This window comes from Tachysurus fulvidraco, chromosome 3 (genome assembly GCF_022655615.1).
Source record: "Tachysurus fulvidraco isolate hzauxx_2018 chromosome 3, HZAU_PFXX_2.0, whole genome shotgun sequence".
Classification (NCBI taxonomy): domain Eukaryota; kingdom Metazoa; phylum Chordata; class Actinopteri; order Siluriformes; family Bagridae; genus Tachysurus; species Tachysurus fulvidraco.
This window is the reverse complement of record NC_062520.1, coordinates 17,654,783-17,681,339: the sequence shown is the minus strand read 5'-3', so window position 1 is coordinate 17,681,339 and position 26,557 is coordinate 17,654,783. Positions and strand designations below refer to the sequence as shown.

General features: G+C 40.3%; 1 protein-coding gene across 2 annotated transcripts; it reads right to left on the bottom strand.

Annotated features, from left to right (window-relative positions):
* Positions 1 to 1,811: 1,811 nt before the first annotated feature.
* Positions 1,812 to 26,557, bottom strand: tlcd4a (TLC domain containing 4a). Of its 2 annotated transcripts, none has more exons than XM_027149059.2 (7): positions 26,197 to 26,557; positions 10,610 to 10,770; positions 9,786 to 9,875; positions 9,583 to 9,641; positions 7,905 to 7,999; positions 4,324 to 4,397; positions 1,812 to 4,140 (listed from the first exon to the last, which is right to left on the bottom strand). In XM_027149059.2, the coding sequence occupies exons 2-7, from the start codon at positions 10,762 to 10,764 to the stop codon at positions 3,825 to 3,827; spliced, it is 789 nt and encodes a 262-aa protein (XP_027004860.1). In that variant the 5' UTR covers positions 10,765 to 10,770; positions 26,197 to 26,557; the 3' UTR covers positions 1,812 to 3,824. The 2 variants fall into 2 exon arrangements, with proteins under 2 accessions (XP_027004860.1, XP_027004859.1); XM_027149058.2 differs by lacking the exon at positions 26,197 to 26,557 and adding an exon at positions 13,370 to 13,475.

Sequence of the window (26,557 nt, the reverse complement as noted above, 5' to 3'; positions counted from 1 at the left end):
TTCTAATGCAAAGGTCATGCTGTTCACATACAAGAATCCCAATTCTGCAGGAATTGTGTGATGTAATCATATAAACATGGATCACCGTGTCAAAGGAATGTTTCCAACATCTTGTGGAATCCATACTGCAACGAACTGAGGATTTGAGAGTAAAGGAAGCCCTAACCTGTATAACTGTAGTGATGGTAATAAAGTTCTCAGTGAGTGTACATATAAATTAGCATACTGTTTTTGTTCTCCAAACTTTTCCAATACTGGTAATACTTTTCATATTTACATTTACAGCATTTAGCAAACGCCCTTATCCAGAGCGACGTACATAAGTGCTTAAATCTCTAGCATTGAATACATTTATGCTGGTTCACTAGGTTACATACTTAAGATACCATGAGTCTAAAACATTTGTTCAAAGTTACAATGAAAACGTGTCAAAGTTTTATATATATATTTTAATTTATATATATGTATATATGTATATATATATATATATATATATATATATATATATATATATATATATATATAATGCAAAAGAAAGGGAAAGAAGTGCTAGTTGAAGTGTTTCCTGAATAAGTAGGTCTTTAACCGCCACTTATTAAGACAGTGTCTGCCGAGCTCACTACTGGAACCTCATTTGGGCTGATTGCTCAATTACTATGCAAAATAATTGCCGAACAAATCTTCACGTTAATCTACTTCTGCAGGGTTTGGATTAAGGCCCATTAAGAGAGAATTACTTCTGTTCCCTCATCAACAGTTTGATCCAAGTTAGGAGTGAAGCCTGTAGCCTTCGGGACAACCAGCCTCTCTCCCTCTCACTTTCAAACACATCACTCACTCACTCACTCACTCACTCACACACACACACAGAGCACAGCACAGCACAGCACAGACAGACAGACAGACAGACAGAGAGAGAGAGACAGAGAGAGAGAGAGAGAGAGAGAGAGAGAGAGAGAGAGAGAGAGAGAGAGAGAGATATTTTACATAGAGATGAGAATTCAGTAGTACAGTAGCTTAGTAGTTAAGACTACTGATCACCAGGTTGTGAATTTAGATCCAAGTACTACAGAGCTCTGAGCAAGGCATTTTACACAACTGCTCATTTACGTAAAGAATGAGATAAAACGTTAAATAAAACAAATAAATGCCATAAATGTAAACATAAGCTCTGTTAACAGAAATATAAACAGTGTTTGGCTTTGTGATAGAAAAGATGGTCAATAGAACATTGTGCAAATGAGAATTTTTCCATGAATTATTGCTTTAATGGAACTGATGTGTTTGATACAATGTACAATCAGTGAAGGTGCCACTGACTCTGTTCATCATGGGAGGCTAAATTACACTAATCCAAATGAACATATTGCTTTATTCAGCAAACAGGGTCAATAGATCAGATAGATGACAAGATTTAAAAATCAGTGAGAGCTAAGTAACATTCTTGGTCCTGCTTCATACAGCTTAAAATCACACAGATTCATCGGGACATACAGTATCAAACACAGTGAAGCCGCTGGCTCTGTGTAGCTTCACTCAAACACAAAAGCAGTATAGACAAACAAAGTGTTTGGGTTTTTTTAATCAGGTTTTAATCAAGCCAAATGAGTTTCCATTAATGTACTTACTAATTAAACTTAAACTATTACTAATTAATATGAACAACATTCCCATTGTGGGAAAATGCAAATTACACTAGTCATTCACTGAGTTTACAGCCATCACTGCGAGGTGTAGTTCTCACATTGAAGGTGTATTGAAATGCATTTATGCATTCCATTACTGTATTTTATAAACGGAATGTATTTACATCTAGTAAAACATTTTGCATTTTATTTTATTCAGAACAAAGTACAGGCTAGTAGGAATTTGAATCATGGTAACTGGGCAAAGTTTTAAAACCATATTTAAGACATATGCTGGTGTACCTGAATCCACACTAAACAGTATAAATTAAAAAAAAAAGAAAATTGCAAACTTTCCATTCATCTTTCATTCATTAGACCCAAGGCAAGAACAAAAAGTAAAGGAAAGACATGCAAGCTCAGTCCAAAGCAAAACATGTAATGGCATTAGAAGGTATTGAAAATAACCTTTAAGAAAATAAATCTTTAAAATAAAAAGAAAGCTAAAAGAAGTAGTAAATGAAAGTAAAGAAGTAAATGCAAAAATTATGACTGGCCTCATCTTGTAAGTACAGAAAAGAAATGAATCTGTACTGACTACTATTCCCCATAAGGTAGAGCAAAGATTCAAGTCATTTATTCGATAGAAAATAGAACATCTGTAAATTTAAAAGAGCAAATAATTCCCCTATATCTCATGTCATCTTACACACATACCTACATAAATACTTGTCAATTTCATAATATAAAATATTGTGTGGCATTCAGTAATATTCTCATTGTGGGTGAATATTCTACACTAAAATTTCGTACAAAGTAACATGATGCATCTCAAGCTGATTTAAATATGTTTGTGTTGCCATTGTTATTCAGTATATATCTATCAAGATACATCACAAACACCTTTTCTTCATACATAATACAATTCCTTTTAAAAGAATAAATATACATGTACATGCTGATTCAGTTTAGGTTCAAATAAATAAGGCATGATGCAGAAAAAATATCTGTTAAACATCCTTTGCTTTAGTGAGTGTAGATAAGAAACATCAGCCACAGGGTCATGTTCATGACCAAAGCCTTTGACAAAATATTAAACTGTTTATATTCTATTGTCACTGTACATGAAACTAAAATGAGTACTTGTGCATGTCCGTTAATATTCCTATCATCAATGATGCAAAAACATCCAGAGATCCACACTGCAGCATGCACTTACATTATCCCCTGTTCAAACCAAGCTATGGTTTAGAGAATTTCAAGTGTGTGTGTGTGTGTGTGTGTGTGTGTGTGTGTGTGTGTGTGTGTGTGTGTGTGTGTGTGTGTGTGTGTGTGTGTGTGTGTGTGTGTGTGTGAAAATCATTTCCATATCTTGCTTTAAAAATCAAAACTCCATTGCAGTAATGGCAGAACAAGGTGAGAAACTATTCAATTATGTTCATCATCTCCAAACCAAATCTAGGTGAAGAAATTGAGTCCAGCACAATGATTGATTTCCAAAAAGGAAAGACAGAAGTATGCATCCCCTATCACACAAAGAAAGTGCAAAATCTTTATGTAAATGTAAAAAAGTCTGTGCACATTCACAGTTAAACTTTCCCGTCATCCTTGGCGTAAAGATGTCGTCTTGTTCGGATGTGGTCTTTGATGGGAAGTGAGTCCTGGTTTAATGTAGTGAAGGGGAGAGTGTGAGATCCTTCACAGTTTGTGTGTGAAGTGTAACTTCAGAGTAAACATGGTGGCTGTTTGAGTTTATAGATGGCAGTGTCCTGGTGAGTAAATCAGAAGGATGTGGCACATTTTGTCCTTAGAGGTGTAAAGTGTAAAGTTTAAAATATAAGCCTCACTTTTAGGCAATAAAAATCTAAACAGCTCAAAACAAAATGAAAATAGAAAATTCAAGTGCCCTTTTTAGCTGAACATTTGTTTGTTGCACGTTGGGCCTAAACCACTGAAGCAGGTGGGAAGAGAGACGTCAGCAGCCATCTTAATCCGACACAAGCATCACTGAAAACATTTACTCATCTACTGTATTGCTCTGGTGTGGTTTCTCCACATGACCAGCTTCAAAAGCAAGTACGTCAGTCGAACTCTGCAGCCGCTGCTGGCTGACTCACAATCTGCCACTTCTAAAACAAGAGAGTGCACTAAGGGTCTTCTTTAATTTTCCCCAATGAGTAGAAGGAACTTTCTTCATGCTTAGTTAATTTTTCCATTCTCTTGGACCTTGGACTTCATATGCTGTCTGGAGCGCAGAACCTTATAGCAGCCGCAAGCAATCTTATGCATCCACATGACGTTCATGATGTCCAAACAGATGCTGGAAAAGATCCAGGCACTGCGGCCACCAAACGACACGCGATAGAAGGCCTCCGTGCCATATACAGAGTACATACGACTGTAGTAAACAGGCATGACTGCGATGCGAACCATGAAAAACACAGCTGCCATCAGCACACCGTTGGAAATGTTGAGTCTGGAGGATTTAGGGTAACCTAACACTTCAAAGAACCAGCTGCAAAACACAGGCAAGCACACCCACATGACAAGAACTTTTAATTAACTAGACTTTTACTAATTGTATATTTCATATACTTGCTTCATGTGTGTTATGTTTAGCTGGTTTAATTCATAATGCAGTTGTAGCACATAATGCAAGTTCCTCACAGAGGCGAACAGATAGCACTGAAGCACCTACCGCTGGTTCACACATGGAGTGGAAAACTCTGCAAGCAGACGGAAGTTAGCAAAATAAGGCAACATTCCTTGACCCTGAAACAACACATTGAAGAAGAAACAGACAATGACAGACAAAATAATAGAATAAACAGGCAACTCGATTGGCTTGATACAAGAACGTATAAAAAAAACGACACTAGGTTTGTGGAAAACCCCTGAGTATAACCTTGGTTCGATGTGCAACCAAATGACCTTCAATACTGATATACAAACGCTGGAATATTTAAGTAATCTGAGTTTTGATAAACAATGGTTTTATATAACTTAAGTAAAGCTACAGTATATACATATAATTAAGTAGACTGCTACTGGAACAGCTGGAAATCACTCTTATTAATTTCTGAAGAATGCGGTCATCTGTACCAACAGGGTCAATCCCTCTGATCAGGTTCACAAATAAGTTTTAGTGAGAAATTCTTACAGTAGCTCAAATGGTGTAAAGCAGCATTGAAGAAGACTTCCATGGAAAACTTTCCATGTGGAAAGTTCGAGGGTAAAACAACACAATGCTGTTTAACTTCAAATTAAATATTTGTTCTTTTGTTCAGATTAAAATTAAATTTAAAGCTTTAGGAGCTGTCTTTTTTGGCAGTTCCTTCTGTTTTTAGCTTAGTTTTTTCCTGTCTTCATATGAAACAAATTTTACATCCTACACACAATCAACAATCTGCTGCTTTGCAGGAATGTCTAGATTAAAAAAGAAAAAGATAAATTAGTCATCTAAGCTTAAAAAACTCAGCTAATATTCTTCTCCATTTCAATTTATGCCAAATAACAGAACACAACCAGATGGAGAACAGGGCTTTTATCGGTTTTAGCACATTTATACATCAAATACATATGAAGGCAGAGACAAATCGGCAACCAATATTAAATATAGGCACATCCTTAATCACTCCTTTACCTCAGGTAAAGCCTCCTCAACACTTTTCATTAAAAACAAAGTATTAACATTATATGAAGTCCTTCAGATCTGAAACTGCAATGCACAAACTATGACATATTTCTTCAGTAAAGGGTTCAAATGAACGTTGCGTTTACAGCTGCTCTTCTGTATATCTGTCCAGTAAGTGGTGGCCGTCGGCGTAGATGAATGAGTGCACGTTCTATCTTTTATCCCTACTTCAATACTAGCAAACATAAAGACACTTACCTTGGGGGATGAAATTAATTTCAGTGTTTAGAATACTTACTCAACAATGGACAAGGACCATAAAAAAAATAAAAAGAGAAAAACACCAGCATGTGCATGCTAGTACCCCTAAGCACTGGTAAGTCCATACTGTAACTGGGCTTCATAGCTGCGCAGTGTTCCACAACAGCACAACGGCAGACAAGACAGGAAGTTGTTTAGATCTAGGATCAGCCAAGCCCTATCCCTTTTATTAACAAAGCACTAAGTTTGCTCTGGTATTTTTTGCATGATTAGTGGTCAGTGGTACTGCATTATCCAAGACGTCATGTTAGGTGAAGACACAGAAAGACAGGACAGGATTTTTGTTTTAAAAAAAAAGTGCAGTTTGAAAGCAAAAAAATAAATAAATAAAATAACATAAAAGCTGCAACACCAACAATTAATTTTGTCTGACATGCACTATAAAAAAAAAAAAAAAAAAAAACAGCTAATGCTAAATATTTTTGTACATGTCTTTTATAGACCATATGCACAGGTCCTTTAGATTTAACTCATAAATGCTGATCAAAACAATAAAGTGTGTACTACATCCTCACAAAGTAAACTATTTAAGACAGTTTAAAGCAAACTATCTGCTATCATCTGGCATTCTTAATATCCAACAGATGATTTACGAGAATTCGCAACGGTATAAAGGAGCCAGCATACTGACAGTTTGAAATGTATTTGTAAAACTGATAAACCATCAAATAACACAGGAAACAGCAACAAATAATGCTTATGACTTAATGCTTATAACAACAACAAACAGGAATAAAACAATGCTGAGAGACTCCAAGCTTCATGATGAATCAATTCTAATCTTATATACAGTTATATCATTTAGAATAAATCTGTTGGTTCTACTCGACTAATTTAGCAGTTATGAAAGTGTCCAGTAACAGTATGGCCCTACAACAACATTCCTTTAATGTTTCTGGGGAGATTTGGGTTTCTTTTGGAGGTTGTCATAGGTTTTACCTCCTAAAATTTACACTTTGCTATTTTGCAGAAATTTGCCAGAGAAACAACTAATGAAAAGCAAAATTTGAGCACTCTCAAAACCTAGTTTGGAGTCAGAGGTTTTTTGCTAAATTACTTCCTGTCATGCTGTATATTGTGGGTCAGAACAGAATTCAATAGTCACTCAATATTTTTGGTCGGGTGACCTGATAGTTCTGTAATATCAAGTCAGCTCTCAGCCACAGTCATATGGTTTTCTCTTAGAAGTGAATTCTGTGGCGCAATGCAAAGAAAAATCAAAGTGAACAAGCGGTGCATGTAGTACTTGATGGTCCATTCTCTCCAAAGCAGAACACAAAAGAACAAACAGATCTCTCCTTGAATCACATCCAATAAAAAAACAAAACAATGTCAGCTCAGATTAGGTCTGCACCATCATAAGCCCTGATTGGCATTTTATGCCTGTTAGATTTTATACACGTGAGAGAGAGAGAGCTCCAAAGAGGGCCTGAGAAATAGAGAATAAGGAGAAAGTTCTCTTGTATAAAGGCAAGGAGGTTGAGCATGCATTGAGCAAACCCTCCACCAGAGGCGGCAGCAGCAGCAGTGTGTGAGCTGTGAGCTGATTACTGCATGCACTCAGCCAATGCAAGAGAAAAGCATGGTGGAGGAAGAGCAAAGATACGTGGGACGAATACTGCGATTTAAGTCACTGCATTCCATGCAAAAAGTACCATCATCATTATCATCATCATCATCAACAACATCATCAAAGCCATAGTCAACTAGAGAACCTGGCAACCTAGAGGGATACATATTAACAGAGCCAAAGGTGAACAGCGGTATCTGCCATTTCGTGTGGTTCACCTAACGTAAGCAAAAATAAAGAAAAACATTTGCTTTTTCATATTAAAAGCCAACCAGTCTGTGAAGAGACTGTGAGAATATTTCACCTTCGAGCTGAGTGCTACTATCAGAAGCACACTGTTAATCTGACAGATTACAGTACTTACTACAAATAATCTAACATTTCTTGTTCTAATCTGTTCATTGTTAAGACCTGCACAAAACTGTCATGGGGTCACCTCATCTCTACAATCCCAATTTATGCTAATCATTACAATCCCAACAAGACTTTGTTTGAGTAGCTAACTGCCCAGAATGAATAAATAATAATAAAAAACAATACGTATTTCTCATCTTAGCATTATCATTGTGTTGTGATGATGTAAAAATGTGAAAGTGTCTTACACACTGCATCTGATCAAGCCTGGATGTGTTAGTAGAGAACAGTGAGGTTTTAGCAGCCACTTCACACCCCTCAGGCGTCACAACTGTTCACCCTTGGCCATCTCTTTCCCATCTTGCCTGCACATTCTGCTCTTGGACAATAGGGAACTCACCAGTACAAAGTAGTAAGCATACAATGCGGCCAGGTGGTGAACTACAAAAAACTTGTCCCCTATCGCCCTCCAATAGTAAAATATGAGCAGCAGATCTGCAAAAGATACAGAAAAAGGAAACTATGTGAACTGTAAACACCCTGACAGACTTCTTGGTTTAGACTCCGAGGCTCATTTACAGCAAGGTCCTGTACTACAAATGCTCTTATGGAAATAACAAACTACTTCAAAATACACTCCGCTTTAAAAATACTCAGCTGAACTCACAATTGTATTTAACATGGTCCTGGAATTGATTCCAAATGTGGGACAAATAGAAATTTACTTAAGGCCATAGATATATGATTTGAACAGACTTGGTGCAAAGATGTCTTTGGATTTCAAATCTAAAAAATCTAGTATAAAATCTAAATCAAACTTAGTATACAATCCCCTCCAAATGTACTGGAACAATGAGGCCCATTCTTTTGTTTTCGCTACACATTAAAGACAATAGCATTTAAGATCAAAACATAATAGAATAGAAATATCAGACAAGTGATTGTTCCCTCAGCTTTCATTTTTCTATTAGTTACATCGAGATGTGTTAAATACTCGTATATGGTACATTTAGTCTGAGGTCGGGGTGAAGGTCTCACAATCCACTGTATGAAGAAGGCTTCAAGCACAGAAATTTATGACATATCACGAGATTCAGACCTCTCATCGACAGTAAGAATCAAACCAGATTGAAACTCACAAAGAAATTAGAGATGAGCCATAAAAGTTATGAAACAAATCGGCTCTACCAAAGTAGGAAGAAAGAAAGGATCTGCTCATAATCCAAAACAAACACAGTGGACGTAGTGTCATGGCTTGGGCTTGTGTGGTTGTTTCAGGAACTGGATTACTCATCTTTAGTGATGATGTAACTCACAATGGTTGCAGCAGAATAAATTTTGTAAGTCTACAGAAACATTCTGTTAGCCATTGTACAGAGAAATGCATTTAATCTAATTGGGAGGAACTTTATCATGCAGCAAGACAGCATGTGGAAGGAAATTAACAGACCTTAACCCAACTAAGCAACATTTCAACCATTGAAAAGGACACTGAAGGGGAAAAACCCCCAAAATTGTTTGGTTTGTTTGTTAGTATGTATGTCATCAGTGTAATTCACTTTTTACAAGATGACAACCTGGTATACACAACCAAATATAAGTGTTATTTAATTTAGAATTATTCATTTAGATACTGTATACTATATTTAACACATCTAGATGTATGCATCAACTAATGAAAGCTAAAATTCTAATCTTTTATCTTAAACCAAAATATCTTCAGCAAAAATTTAATTTGACTGTCTGTTCTAATACCTTTGGAGGGGACTGCGCCTTCAAACAATGGTTATGCCTTGCACATTTACACAGATAGCTAACATTTTAAAATACAAATTGGAAAGCTATGAATCTGCATACACTTTACTTTGAAGTAGTTAATATAGGGTGGAAAATCCCAGTAAATACTATGCTATTTAAATAAATGTCATGGAAGTATTTATCGTTTATAAAGGAAACAACTCATACTGTGTTGTGACATGTCTCACAGCAGTGTGTGGCAGTTTTACATGCTTTCAGACTTGGTATAATATCCCAGAAAGCCCTCTGCATGCAGTGTGACTACAGGATTGAACTCTTACCAGATATGAGGTAGCCTGTTGTTATTCCCACGTTTATCTTCACCAATGTTGGGTCTCCCCTATAGGGTTAAAAACATAGTAAATAAGTCTATGCTGTGCCCCTGTATTGAGGAGAATAACTGAGAGCCGTCTCCAGCTGTGTTAATTCCTACAGGGCAGCATTGCCACATAATTCTCTACATGCAGTATGACAGTCCTCTTACCACACAGGGTCCTTATTGGTGGCTTCATCAAAAAAAAGGATGTAGAGGCAAAAGAGCCCAACCACTATCGCATGGAATGTGGACACTGTCCTAGAAAAACAAGGAGATGTAAAGCATAGAAGCAAAAACACACCTGAATGACAAAGGTATTATAATTACATAGTGTCACACTTGTGACACATTTCTGGGGCACTGATATTTTGTAAAAGATATTTTGTTCTTACATCCTTGTTCACATTGTATCCATATCATCATGATATTTCACCTGCAAATCTTGTGATTAAGTAAAGGTATAATTTTGCAAGAAAAACAAACAGAAAAAAAACCAGAAATGGCTTTTCATACATAATCCCTGCATGTGTCTGTCAGACCCTATAATGGAAGCATGTCCTCCCACTCCTCAAAGCTAACAAACCTATTTACACTACACTACCGCTATTTAGTGCACCAGATCATATCACAAATAAACAACCACAAATCTCATATTTGAATCACTTTATATTGATCTTGTGATTTAATAAATATAGTACACATTTAGGTTCAACTGATACAAAAAATACACAGATACACAAGAAACAAAAATTGGAGCTCGTAAAAAATATATAAAAAAAAAATACATCAATAATTCATTACTATAATAATGTTACACTACTGTGTATGTGGGCACATATGTTCATTCGCATTTTTCCTGTCATTTGTTTTGTTTCCCAGTAATGTCAGTTATTCTACTGGTTAACCATTATAAGGAATATAGAGCAGATAAGCAGCAAGTCATTAGCATGTCTGCATGGTGGACACACTGGAAGGTGTGTTGTGTGTGTTACCTCGAGTTCCACTCAATTTGCTGCTTGTGGCTGAGTTTCAGGAAGCCTGGGCTGATCCTGCATGACAACCAGGGACTCAAGCTGTGGAAGAGCCACTGGAAAGTGCAAAAGCTGACTGTGGCAATGAGTAAGATCAGCTGGCTGAAGGCATCCATGGCCACCTGAGAGATGAAGGAGCACAAAGACAGAAAAATGTTAAATCTTAAAAAATGTTAAATCATTGTGCAACATCACCTGTGCTTCAGTTCTGCCCATGCTGATGACTGTGCACACACCTGATGCAGAGAAAGAAAGCAAACAACCTTTGGATCGTACAACCTTTGTGCAGAGCAAAGAGATTTACATGTATACTGTACTCATGGACACACACACAGTGGCGTTTAGTGTACTGTAGGCTACAAACACTTTATTTAAAGCGCCATTCAGATGCCTGCCAATGATTAATGTCAAACATGTCATCGGATATACTGGGGAGCCCTATGGCTGTTACAAAACTTCAACCCTGGGATCTATAAGTAGTCCAGGGGCACAGCGAAACGGGTTCTGACACAACATGGCTAGGTCAGTTGAACAGATGATTTTGTAGACTTGACTGCTCTGTTTGTGCACACTGAGGAGCAGCAAGTTGTCAACTAGTTCATCCACACTGAGGCAGAAATTGTGATCCTTACAAAAATCAGCCAACAATGAAACAATGAGACTTAACAAGCTAGACTGCTTTTCTGTTCAGACTTGTTATTGTGATATTTGAAAAATAAAGATAAATACGAATAAATAGTTGGTTCTAAAACCACATCTTATACACATGCACCTGCAGTATTGACACATTTATTTGACTGAAAATACATATGCAACATATATTCTACAGGCTACTAAGAATCAGCTTTTCAACATTCAACAGAAATCCTAATTCATTGTCATTGACTGGTCAGATCAATGCAGTGAAAATTAATATTTTGCCTAAATTTCTCTTTGTTTTTCAGTGCATTCCTATGTTTCTTCCTAAGCATTTCTTTAAGTCTATTGACCAGATTGTTACCCACTTTTTGTGGGTCAGTAAAGTACCCAGTATACAGAGTTCGTTGCTTCGTAAATGTCGGCTGAGTGGTGGGCTTGCGCTGCCCAAATCTATATATTCCAATTGGACAGCAAATGTTAATAAATAAATATTTTGGCTCAGTTCATCCACTGCACAATGTTGCAGGATGGAGGCAAGTTCACGTATATCTACCATTTTATTGGCTTTGATTAGTTCACCCCTGTCATGTAAAAATATTCCTTTAATACATAATCCAGTAGTCACATCCACTCTTCGAATCTGGTATCAATACAGGCGACATTTTAAATTAATCTCCGCCTCAACATGGAGCAAGTCGTGGCCTATGAGGCAAGTCGTGGCCTATGGGGCAAGTCGTGGCCTATGGGGCAAGTCGTGGCCTATGGGGAAAGTCGTGGCCTTATGGTTAGAGAGTCTGACTCGTAATCCTAAGGTTGTGGGTTTGAGTCTCGTGCCCTTGAGCAAGGCACCGAACCCCCCAACTGCTCCCCGGGCGCCGCAGCATAAATGGCTGCCCACTGCGCCGGGTGTGTGTTCACAGTGTGTGTGTGTGTTCACTGCTGTGTGTGTGCACTTTGGATGGGTCAAATGCAGAGAACGAATTCTGAGTATGGTTCACCATACTTAGCCGTATGTCACTTCATTTACTAACATTAAAACAGGAGAATCACATGTTTCCACCATCTATTACTGATCCTGTTTGCAATAGCATGGAAAAGGCAACAGATGCTTTCAAGACCTATATCAAGAAGGTAGCTTTTGTAATTGTTATCTTCTTTTATACAGGTTTTTACAGGTCAGACATTGTGTTGCAACTCTGTTTCCTAATTACCCCAATTCATTACTTCTGAAATGTAACCCTAATCACAAGTCACAAATTTGAGAATGGTCGGCTATCATGTTAAGATCGGTATGCTATTGACAAACTGAAAAGAGCTTCGGAAAGTAAGAGAGAGTTCTCATGGAGAGAGTTCTGAAGAGGAATGGTGGGCGGCTGCATTGGATAGAATACGTTCTAGTACGATGTGCGCTCATCTTAGCCTTATACAATTTAAAATACTACACAGAATTAATTTCTCTAAGGCCAGGGTACTACATAGTACAATATATTCTATAACACATTCTATTCTACATACTATAGAGGACAGATGTGACAGATGTCATGCATCTCAGTGCAATTTGAGTTTTTTACTTTACTGGGTCCGTTACTTTACAGTGATGTCCGAGGTGCTCAGGGTCGGTATTGATGTTTGCCCTGTTATCGCAATTTTTTGGGTTCCAAAGGTCTGGTCACAGTTTAGTTCTAAACAATTAGGTATTTTATCTTTTACGTCTATATTAGCTAAACATCATATTCTAATCCACTGGAAATCTGATAAGCCTTCTACTACATCACAATGGCTTGTATATACAATGATTTTTTTCTTTGAAAAGATTACATGTTCTGGGAAGAGTCTTTTATCACATATTTTAAGTCTCTTAAATCTATCTAACCTATACTATATTCCTACTATACTATATTGTATATACATGGCTGTAATAATCAGACTATAGTTTTAGGCTTTTTAAGTCACAGCAAATGTTTTACAAGTGTTTGCTTTAGATTGTTTCATTATGATAATATTCAAGTAGAATTTCAACAAAAGTACCTAATTCAACAAAAAGTAGGTTGCAATGATATTCTTTGAATTCAAAATTCAAACCTGCAGTCTGAATTGAAGGACAAGTCCACCGGCTGAAAGCATGGCACAGTAAACAAAGATCTATCTATTGTCACAACCGGCTCAAGTCATGACAAAAAAAAGGGAGGACGCAGTGAAAACCAGAATACCAGTTAATCTTTTATTTGACAAGGAATTGTGAATAATTAATCTGAGCTTTGGCAGAATGTTTACACATGATCGTGTAGTGGTGAACTCAAATGGAAAACAATACTTACAAAATAATACAGAAACAAAACAAAAAACAACCCAAACAGATCCCAGGCGGAAAAAGATCTGCTAAACACAATCGACACCAAACTTAAATAAAGAGACATAACAAGAAACAGGTGCACCCAATTTCCCAATTTAGCAACACAGCTCCACCCACTGGCCGGCCGTAGCAGGGAAGCAGGAGACCCGTCACCAGAAAAAAAACAAAAAAAAACACCAACAATCAAAAAGAATCACAAAACAATAAATCATTATCATATTTCCCAATCAGCATTAATGCCATGTCGGTTACTCTCAAGTCCAGTCCCTCAGTTCTTCATCTCCTTCCAGCAACCTTGACGTCTAGGAAGCAAAATTTAAGAAAGGAAAGAAGAAACCGGGACAAGAATATGGGTACACCAGCAGAACATTCACACCGTATGAATACGCGACAGGGCATCAGCAATTAAGTTTTCTGAGCCTTTAATATGGCGGATTTCTAATGAATAAGAAGGAATAGGCACCATCTCATAAGCCTCTGATTTGGGCTTTGTAGGGAGCGCAAAAATGTCAGTGGGTTATGGTCAGTATAAACGACCAAAGGTCCCTCCGTCGCCCCAACATACACATCAAAGTGTTGCAATGCCCATATTAATGCCAATGCTTCTTTCTCAATAACGGAATAATTTAACTGATATAGATTAAATTTCTGGGAAAAGAAAGCCACTGGATGGTCAATACCTTCCTCGGATTTCTGTAACAAAACTGCACCGGTGCCTACAGTATGTTACTTGCATCTACATGTAATTGAAAAGACTGGTCAAATTTCAGAGCCGCCAAAACGGGAGCTTCTGTTAACAATATTTTAATCTTCTCAAAAGCCTCCTGGCAAATATGATTCCAATGGAACTTCACGGTTCCACGCAACAAATTTGTTAAAGGCACAGCCACCACAGAGAAATTCCGACAGAAACAACGGTAAAATCCCACCATTCCCAAAAAACGCATTAATTCCTTTTTGGTAGATGGAGTAGGATAATTATCAATGATGTCTACTTTCCCACGAACCGGTCACACCTGACCTTGACCCACAATCTTACCAAGGTAAGTAACGGTGGCTTTTGCAAACTCACACTTTGATAGATTTACAGGCAAATTGGCTGCAACAAAGCGATCCAACAAAGCCCGAATATGCTGTAAATGCTCGTTCCATGTGTGGCTATAAACTACCACATCATCTAAATATACCGCACATCCTTTTAAACCAGAAATGACGCGATTCATTAATCGCTGAAAGGTGACGGGTGCGTTCCGCAAACCAAAACTCATTACTTTATAAGTAAATAATCCAGAAGGTGTAATAAAGGTAGAGATTTCCCTCGCCCTTGCAGATAGGGGTACTTGCCAATAACCTTTTAAAAAGGTCAAACTTGGTAACAAATTTGGCACTTCCCACCTGATCAATGCAATCCTCAATTCGAGGTAAAGGAAAAGAGTCGGGTTTGGTAACAGCATTTACCTTTCGATAATCCGTGCAGAACCGAAAAGAGCCATCAGACTTACTCACCAACAGTGACGGGGATGCCCAGCTAGAAAATGAAGGTTCAGCGATACCATTATTAAGCATGTAGTCAATTTCAGCATCCAGATGTTTTTTTATTTGCTGAAACACGATAATAACGCTGCCGAATAGGAGCAGAATCCCCGACATCAATATCGTGCTCGATTAAATGAGTACATGATGGAATATCTGAAAACAGCGAATCGTAATCCATAATTAAATTAATCAAATCAATACGCTGCTCCTCCACCAAATAATTGAGCCGATCACATAATGTATGAAGAGCCTCTGAGTTTTTGAAACGGCCTTGTAGGACCGAATCACCCGGATAAAACCCATCTTCAGCGGGAGTTACATCAGCAATTACAACCATTCCTGTCACAAGGACAGGTTTAATATCGGACTCAATCATTTCATTCGTGTCACAATCAAGAGCAGCTGCCTCCTTACATGCATAATAGGGTTTTAGCAAGTTTGTGACATACTCTGGTTTTCTTATTTCGATCTGGAGTCTCGATCAAATAATTAAGATCTGATATTTGACGAGCAACGGTGTAAGGTCCAGCAAATTTAGCCTGAAAAGACGATCCTAAAATAGGCAACAATGCCAGTACTTGATCACCTTGTTGAAACGAACGGATTTCTGCCCGATGATCAAAGAAACGCTTCATTCGGTCCTGGGCCTTACTTAAATGCGCTTTCGCCACTTGACCAACCTCAAATTTTCCTACGAAAATCGCTAACATAAGTCAGAACATTCTTTGGCGGATCAGATTTTTTCCAGTCATCAGCCAAAACATCCAAATGACCTCGTATATCATGGCCAAAAACAAGCTCATTTGGACTAAAACCTGTACTCTCCTGTGAAGCCTCACGAGCAGCCATCAGCATCCAGGGTAGACCCGCTTCCCAGTCTTTCCCCATCTGAGTACAATACGATCGTAGTAAAGATTTCAATGTTTGGTGAAATCTTTCCAGAGCTCCCTGACTCTGTGCATGGTAAGCACTGGAAAGATTATGTGTAATGTGAAGTTGTTTTAATATTTGACCAAACACATTAGAAGTAAAATTACTACCTTGGTCCGATTGAATAACTCGTGGTATTCCAAAGACAGAAATAAACTGAGTAAGTGCTTTCAAAACATTTTTCGCAGTAATAGAACGAAGCGGGTAAGCAGAGGGATAACGTTTTACATGACACATAACTGTAAATACGTACTCGCTGCCTGATTTTGACTTTGGTAAAGGGCCAACACAGTCCACTATTAAATATTGAAAAGGTTGACTTATCACAGGGATTGGGTAGAGACCGATTTTATCGCCTGGTTGGGTTTTCCTGTAAGTTGGCAAGTACGACACGACCTAATGTAACTAGAAACATCCCGTTTTAATTTCGGCCAAAAAAACCCTTTCAAGAGCAACTTGTAGGTTTTTTTTTTACACCCAAATGACCAGATGCATCATGTGCAGTTTGTAACACAAGGTTCCGAAATTTCTGAGGAACAACAACTTGTGCAATGGGGTCTCCGATTGCAAAATCACCATGTGGTACCCATTTTTGAACCAACAGACCGTCATCCAGGTAATAACCAGATGGAAGGTTGGCAATAGAGTCACATGGAACAACCCGATCAAACAGCTCATTTAAGGTTAAATCCACTTTTTGTTCCATCACCAAATCATTACGCGCTACTGACAAAATTGAAGGAATTTCCAAAGTACCTGTCTCCTTTGGACTGTCACACTTATCAACCGTTGGGTTCTTTGACATAGCCCGTGTTACTGCACAGGATGGCAAAACCGTGGTAATTAACAAAGAATGCCCTTCATTTCTCGATTCATGAAGTCAGAGATTGAAGAGATTGTCACTTATGTAGGTCGCTACACGATCAGAAATACAATTTTAGAATTGTTCAAGTACAATCAAATCCTTTAAGTCATCTAGTGTTTCAATCTCAGAAGCCAGACACCAGCGATTAAAGTACATCGAAATATCACGTAGAAACGTCTCTAGGTTACGACCGTAACCATAGTTCCCTGAGGAACGAGACGCTGCGTCGAAACGCTATGGGAACGCCCTCTGCGTGACCGCGCTCTGAACCACGTGTGTAATCTGACCAATAGGCTTTGGAGCGTGACGTCATCGGCGGGTGACGTCGCGTAAACAGGAAGCTACAAATGGCTGCGAGATGGACAAGACGCTAGCTCCTGTGAGAGAAGGTAAGCGCCGCAGGGATGCAGGGAGTGTGCACGGAGACACAGCGTCTCGTTCCTCAGGGAACTATGGTTACGGTCGTAACCTAGAGACGTTCCCTTTCGGAACTCGAGCTGCGTCGAAACGCTATGGGAACGAGTGTCCAATCACGCCACACTGACCAGACCCTGCTTAGAGAGTGAGGGCCTCCGCACCTGCACGTAGAACAGAGGAGCCCGGGGTGGCTCTGAGGTCAAGGACATAGAACTCGACAAAGGTCAGCGGGGTGGACCAACCCGCAGCGTCACAGATGTCTTGGAGTGCCACTCCAGCGGACCAGGCCGTAGAGGCCGCCACACTCCGGATGGGGTGAGCTCGGACCCCGAACGGTGCGGGGAAGCCAGAGGGCTTGGGAGCCGACAATCGCATCCACTATCCATCTGCTCAACGTCTGCACAGCGGCCAGGAAACTCTTCCTGTTAGGGCCGTAGCAGACGAGCAGCTGCACCGATTCTCTCCATGGACTCGTCCTGCGGAGGTAAGTGACCAGTGCTTGCACTGGACACAGTCGGTTCTGTCGCTTCTGTTCGGGGGCTGTAAATGGAGGAAGCTCTGGAGCGGAGAAGGGTCTCTCCTACCTCGGTAGAGAGACCAGCCGCTATGAACTGTGCCCCCTCAGGGGCCACAGCCACAGCCTCCACAGCTCTGGTCGGGGGTGCACCAGGGTTCCGCCCGCCTGTGAGAGGAGATACCTCCTGGGAGGAATTTCCCACGGAGGGCCCTCGAGTAGGGACACCAGATCCGCAAACCATGGCTTGCCCGGCCATCGAGGTGCTACAAGGAAGAGACGAACTCCATCCCGGCAAACTCTCTCCAGAACTCCAGGAAGCAGTGCAATCCGAGGAAAGGCGTACAGGCGTAGCCTCGGCCACGACTGCACCATGGCATCCAGACCTAACGGGGCTGGGTGAGAGAGAGAGAACCAGAGGGGACAGTGCGAGGTTTCCCGGGTCGCAAACAGATCCACCTGGGCTCTGTAGAACCTCCGCCATATGAACTCCACCACCTCGGGGTGGAGACGCCATTCCCCAGGCCTCGGCCCCTGCCTCGACAGGGCATCTGCTCTGACATTCAACCGTCCCAGGATATAAATGGCCCTCAATGAGAGGAGTCTGTCCCGAGACCACAAGAGGACCGCCCGTGCTAACTTGTACAAAGGGCGAGATCGGAGGCCCCTGGTTGATGTAGGAGACCACCGCAGTATTGTCTGTGCGGACCAATACATGGCGATCTCTCAGGTCCAGGAGGAAGTGTTGTAACCCCAAAAACACCGCCATCATCTCCAGGCAATTTATGTGCCACGAGAGACGTGGGCCGCTCCACAGACCTTGGGCGGAGTGGCCACTCATGACCGCACCCCACCCCGTGAGGGAGGCATCCGTCGTTAGCGTCACGCGGCGACATGGAGCCCCCAACACGGGGCCTTGGGACAGAAACGTTCGGTCTTTCCAAACATCTAAGGCTCGAAGGGCCCGCCGCGAGACCTTGATGGAACGATATGGGTTTCCCCTAAGAGAAAACCACCTGCCCCGGAGCCACCACTGGAGGGGCCTCATGTGCAGGAGGCCGAGCGGGATTACGCTGGACGCCGCAGCCATGAGCCCTAGCAGCCTCTGGAACCGCTTCACAGTGAGTGGCTGGCCTTCCCGCACTCTCCTGACTGAGGTGAGGATGACTTCGACCCGAGCAGGTGACAACCGTGCCTGCATCTGGGCCTGCATCTTTTGCTGGCGTTTAGCCGAAACCCAAGCACCTTCATGCAGGCGAGGACGACATCTCGATGACGAGCCATGACCTCCCTGAGGCCACGACCTCCCTGAGGGTGAGCATCCTGAACCTGAGCCTCCTGAGAGAGCGGTTCAAGGAGCGTAGATCTAGAATGGGACGCAACCCGCCATCCTTCTTCGGAACGACGAAGTACGGGCTGTAAAAGCCTGACTCTCGAACCGAGGGGGGGACCACCTCAATGGCTCCGTTCCTCAGGAGTGTGTGCACTTCTTGTTCCAGGACCAGAGCCTGCTCGGGTCCCACCAGGGTGGGACACATCCCGTTGAAACGGGGAGGAGAGGACGCGAACTGAATCGTGTAGCCGTCCTCTATGGTCCGCAGGACCCACCGGGAGACTCCTGGCAGCTCCTCCCAAGCTGTCAGAAAGTTCCTCAGAGGAACCAGCCCCTGCAGCTGATGGTGCCTCGCGAGAGGCGGCGGACCCTCCCCCTCCACAACGAACCTTCGGGTGGAAAGGTAGGGAGCGAACCGCTGGAGGGGAGCCGCGCCCTGAAGCACATCTTGTGGCAGGGCAGACAGAACGGCCTCCATGACCCGAACGGCCGGAGCCTCGTACTGCGGCCGTTGAGACCTCCTGAGAGGCGGCGGGCCTCCCCCATCCGTACAGAGACTTTGGGCGGAAGTGGAGGGAGGTGCCCGCTGGAGGGGGGCCATGCTCTGAAGCACATCCTGTGGCATCGGGCCTGCTTCTCCGCAAGAGCCGGAGCTCGATTTAGCAGACGAGGCTGAAGAGGACTCATCCGCCTCCAATCCCGCTGCTAAATTGGCCTGCGAGCCCCATGAGCGCCAGCGCCGCTTTGCCTCGGCAAGAGCGGGACCGGAGCCGCGAGGGAGAGCGCTCTTCTCGAAGAGCGCTCTCCGGGAGCGAAGCGTGCGCATAGCCATGCGGCTGCAATGCGAGCAATCAACTCCCTCGAGAGCCGATTGTGCATGCTCCACTCCCAAGTAAACAACGCATCGATGAGCGAATCCTTCCCGGTAATAAAACGGGGACACGGAAAAAAACACTTTCGGAAGTTCTGTCTGCTAGCCATCACTCGATCAGAAAAACACAGTATCAGAAAACAGCGCTTACCTGAACGAGCAGAAGCTAGCGTCTTGTCCATCTCGCAGCCATTTGTAGCTTCCTGTTTACGTGACGTCACCCGCCGATGACGTCACGCTCCAAAGCCTATTGGTCAGATTACACACGTGGTTCAGAGCGCGGTCACGCAGAGGGCGTTCCCATAGCGTTTCGACGCAGCTCGAGTTCCGAAAGGGAACTCAACATGGGTCTGTTTCTCACCTTTTCTCCAAAACCTAAATTTCTGCCTGTATGCCTCCGGGACCAATTCATAGGATTTTAAAACTGCACTAAGAGAGGAGTACGCTTCTTGAGCCCTGCCCGTAAAAATACATTGTAACATCAAAGTACGTTGGTCATCTGGCCAATTTCTTGCCTCAGCAACACGTTCAAATAATACAAAAAAAACAACGTTCCACATCCTGTTCATCAAATTTCGGAATTAGTCTCAAATTACTCACAACATCAAAGTCACGCAAACCATGCTCACTTCCTGACCCATTTGTGCTAGGAATCCTTCCATCTCTTATCAAATCCAAGCGATAACGTTCACGTTCTAATTGTTGTTGCTGCACTTGAACTTTAGATAATTCGAGACGTCTTTGTGCTTCTAATATGTTTTCTTTAGTCTCAGCTTCAAGCAACAGCAGTTCTTTTTGCTGTTCAAACGTCAAATGAGACATCTTGGATGCAACATTAACAACAGGTTCTGGCTGCGACTTTAACACATCACGTGCATTCAGTTTGGATTTTATGGCCATCTTAACTGTATCTTTTAAACGCTTATCTTGGACGGACAACGTAATTTCATAACGATCTGCGACCTCCAAAAGTTGATCTTTAGAAAAGACATCCAAAAGATCATCTGACGGAGTTTTAATAAACTCCTCGACAGAAGCCATAACCAAGAAAGCCTATTTTAATACACAGGTAACAAACATGAAGTGCAGTTCCCCCAACTAAACCATAAACTAACTAAACTGAACCCTAGTCTTCATATAGTTACTTGCGGCGGGTATTTACACACTATAAACCAGTGTTCACAACAACAACCAATTGACTAGTTGCCATTACAAAACACGGACGTGTTCCCGAGCTACTGCTCCAACCGCTTTCACCATACAAAAAAAAAAGAAACTAAAATAACAAACAGAGCATCCGGTTAAGGATACCCTCTTTTCCTAACCAGGGAAAAGCAGTCCAAAATTATTACCTGTTAAATGTATCAAAACAGCTTACTTACCAAATGCAATTCCACACAAATGCTTACAAAAACAAAAGTAAACAATATACCTAATTCACTGCAGCCCTCCAAAACTAAGGGATCAACGAATAACCAATATCAACAGAATTTACAACGAATTAACCAAATTAAAATTAAAATTAAACAGGTGCACCCAATTTAGCAACACAGCTCCACCCACTGGCCGGCCGTAGCAGGGAAGCAGGAGACCCGTCACACTATATGTGTCTCCAACTTAGTTAGACATCACAGGAAATGATGCAGTGCTGTTATTCTCCATAAGGATTTACTAAATATAAAGATAAGATAAGATATTCCTTCATTCGTCCCACAATGGGGAAATTTCTCTGTTACAGCAGCAAAAAATCTATAAAAAGAATAAAGACATAATATAATATACAGTATATACAAAAACAAAAATGTATACAAAGAATAGAGGTTACACTGAAGACATATTGCACATAGGTAATAATTAACATTTTTCAAAATTTCTGTTTTTGCACATGTTTAAAATGCTTTGTTATTTATTATTTCAGTGAAACAGTAATAACAGTGTGTATTATGGTGATTGGTTCACTGGGAGCAGCTTTGATTGTAAAGTCTAATAACTAATAAGTATAATTATAGAAAAACTGTACTTATTGCATGTGCTATTTTTTATTTTGTAGAATAAAACTTTGTCCAGTCTTGTCCTCTTGTAATCTCTTGTGACAATAGCATGATCACAGGGGTGGGTAGGTACTGACAAGAAAGCAACGTTTAAACAAATTCTGTGGGCAGGAAAGTCAAATGGGTGGAGCAGCAAATGTGCTCAACTCCAAGAAATTACGTGTCTGACACAAGCCATTCCTGTCTAAGAGTTACAAAGATTTTAACTTTTGATACCACAATGCTACCAAATGGCTAGCAAAATGTCCTGCTTACTAACTAGCCTGCTACCATAATGGGTTGATGTTATGTTTAAATCCTGTGGGTTTACCACAGAGCCAGTGCTATCCTGTTTAGCATGGATTCCACACAAGAGATGCACATGAGGTGTAGGAAAATCAGGTGTAGGAAAAGCTATGGTAAAAATGTACACCTTAGAGACAATTGGAAGAACAATTGGAAAAGAACAATTGGAACCCTGTGGTCATGTTTCTGGCATTTAAATTGTCCAATTTAGATAGCTCATAGATTAGCTTGTAGATAGCTTGTGTTTGTGCTAGTTTGTGTTGGTTTCTGCCAGGTAGTTCAATTTCCTCCAACCTCCCAAATACATGTCTGCAGGTGAACTGCTCCCACGTGTCTTTCAAAATGTACCTTTGCCTTCTGACCTACCTCAGAATAATCCAAAAATCTGTTCAGGATAAAACAAGGAATTAAAATATTTTTTCCCTCCCATTTTCTTGAAGGATGCCAATAATTCTGCAGTTGCCTTCATGCCTGCAGACTCCCAAAAATTAGACATGCTGGAGTCAGCCAAATAAAAAGTCCACTGGTCAATGAAACACAGATTGTTTGTTTTATGACTTGAGTTTACGTTATTTATTTATTCGTTTTCCATTCAGCTAAAAAAAAGCAAGCAGTTTTGCTGAACTGTTTTTTTTATTATGTGCAACCTTAGTGAACACCTCAAGAGCACTTCATTATGCTTCAGACTGCCTCCAATTTTATTCTGATCAAGTAACTGTGATGCTTTGATGGGGACATCATATATTTTATGATGACAGTTACAGTAATATATATGGCTACAATATATGTCTGTACAATATACGGCTACAATATCACAATAGCTTGAGATCACTGCTGCTGTTACCAAAACTGTCAGGTGAAAGAAAACCAACATTTCCAAAACCTATGTTATTCGGACAGAAAACTGTCATTCAGCTTGGCTTATAACACACTAGAACACATTACACATTATAACACATTACTAGAAACCGATGAATGAAGCTTATTGTCTACTTGGATTCACCAATAAAGTAAATCTGTATTATAATAATAAAATGATCCTAAAAAGAAAAATGATCTTTGAGGTACTTTTCACCTCAGAGGCTGGTTAAGTTGGTTAACAGCTAGGAACAAGGAATTAGGATTAGCATGTGACAAATACACAATTAACATTTTTGTGTGTCAAAATTCTGAATCAGAAAGTAACAAATCTCTGTTATTGTTTTAAAAAACACCACACAATTGTCACCGGAAAGATGTTTGTCTTTCATTCATCTTTAACACTTGACCACTTTATCCTGATCAACACTGGCAGCTATGCAGGAATACACCCCAGATTAAATTTCAATCCACTGCAGACAATCAATATACAAAGTGGGGAAACAAACATGGTGCCTGTACGAAAGAGTGTCTATTGTTTGCTCTGTCAGAGTGTGTAAACATAAGAAAAAGGTACTTTAACCACAGAAATTTCAGTCAGGCAAAAAGCTCCACATGTCAAACCATGACAACATATTTTTCAGAAATTCAGCAGTACAACTTTTTAAGCCTCTTTAAGCTAGGATAGATAAGCAGCTTTTTGTGATATCTTTATTGCAATCAAAATTATGGAATTATGCATAATACACAAATAGAGGTATGAATGACGGGTATGAAGGAGGCATTTTCTCCATTAAACATTTATCTTCAGGACTTAAATGCACATTTAACACATGTAGTTTACAAACCTGTTAGTTACTAAACCTGTTTACAAACTACTTGTTTAATGGAACTGGTTTCATGGAAATCCTCAAAATCACTTTCACCTGAGGCTACAACTGCTTTAATGTGTGTGGTACAAACATTTATACTAAATATCTGGAAGCACCTTTCAATATAATCAGTGACACGGTACAGATACTGTACACCACAGCACATAAAAACATGGAAAAATTCAGTTATACAGTTATAGTAACAAAGTAAAATAGCAAATAAAAAACAATAGTAACAAATAAACAGAGTAAGAAGTAAAAAGGGTGTGTGTGTTTGTGTATACTATACTGTAACTATAATTACAGAGATTATGCACAGGTGATATTACTAAACAGAGAGATGCAGATCACAGAGGTACAGTGAAACATTGTGTGTCTTTTACCATGCAGGTAAACACAACATGCACCTTCAGGACATCAGGATCAATCAGTGCCACTAGGACATTTCCTTAACACCAGTTCCCTAGCCTGGGCCAAACCAGTCTTACTGCATGCTTTCTGGACACGCATATACTATACTCTTATCTATACGCCTATGTGCAGTTTGTGACAGAAACGTAACCACATTGTGTACCACACTATGTACGTCACAGTTTGTTCAGTGTTCCCAAGCACCCAGGGAACCCTTGACCAAACTACTCCCTGGCTATAAAGGCTGGATTTGCAAATGAAGTATGAAGCTTTAAGTAATTTTTTTTTAAATTATTATTATTATTATTGTTTTGAACATTAGAACAAGGCTAGTCACAAGTGCAATGAAATTTACATCCTCTTGTAGGCCTCAAATAAAAATAAGTATAGCTGTCTTTCTGACACCGATACATCAGTTTCCTGGCAATGTATTTAAAGTTCTATCTTATATAGTGACACGACTGCCAGTTGTCAAGGGTAAATGCCTATACAGGTCACACGGCAACATATGTAAAACACAAACAGCAACCCTGTAGGAGGGCAAATGTTACTTAAAACCAGTTTTCACTCATTCCTTATGAAGGCTACAAGCAAAGCCAGACTGTTTGCTTTAGTTATCACTGCTTTCATACCTGCAGTTCTTCAAGGTCTTGGTCTCAGTTAAATGATTACATCAAATTCAGCTAACAGAAAGTAACCCTTGAATGTGTTTTAATGTCTAAACCGTCAAATAATCAAGATCAAAATGTTTCAGAGTAAGGTGTGTGATCATTTAATTAAAACAAAAAGTAAATGTGGATAAAGAAGGCAAGAAAAATAAATAAAATAATAGTAATACTACTACTACTACTACTACTACTACTAATAATAATAATAATAATAATAATAATAATAATAATAATGATAATAATTGATACTGTTGTCCTCTCCACAATGTGCATGTCTGTTTTGAGTCTAGTGTCTTACACAGATTATTAGTCACTTATCTGACAGAAATCTTACAGGAACACGAAACAGCAGGAAACTGTTAAAAGCTTAGCGTTTAACCCTAAACGTTACTGCTGATACTTAAAAACACTCGACAACACAACATCTACAGTCGCTGGTGAACGCTGCCATTACCCACTAATGACTTCCTGTCAAACCTACACATTAATATCCTTCCTATAGAACTAGTATGCAAGTAGCTACTAAACCTCACAAGCCAAGAAGCAAACACTGAACCAATAAGCTTATAAAATCCCAGCTCGTTGATTCTTTTCAGTGTGGAAGTTTTGTAGCAGTGCTATAGCTTTTTATGTATCTTTACTTATTTATGTGGACAATTTAGAGATAACGACTGAAACCTGCTAACGTGCTAAACATTAGGCTAACACAGACACATCTGTACCCAGCAGGATCTTTATTTTAATTATAGGTTATGTTTTGATTGTAGTGTATGTATCAAACGGGTGGCAAAACACTAAATTGGGGGAAAAACACGGTCGTTGTTGTAATAACATGTTTTGTAACCTTAGGCCAGGTCTCGTCGCAATGACAAGAAATCACCCAAAACAAATAAAAGCCGTACTATTAATTACAGGAGATGTATTTGATCGGTCATGCTTACTTACCTCTTGTCAAACATTCACCATGTTAGCCCAGTTGGTGTAGTTAGTTCCGAAGATGCTGTAATTGTCAGCTACTTGGTCTCGGCGCTTGAACGCCTCATATGGGCTGAAAAATCTGTCCACTACCGGGAGCCTCTGCTCACTCAGCAACACTGTCGGTCCTCCACAACATGACAAAACACAGCTGTGTCTTCATTTTATCACTGCGATTGACCTGTGCTCGTTGATCTGTGCCATGCGTGCGGAAAGTAAGTTGTTTGAGCATAGCAGAAATGAGACATGCTAAAGCAGGATGTTGCATATCTGATGCGCAGAGATGGAGGAGGTTACTGTAGGGCAAAGCGCTCTCTGGTGTGGGCATCAG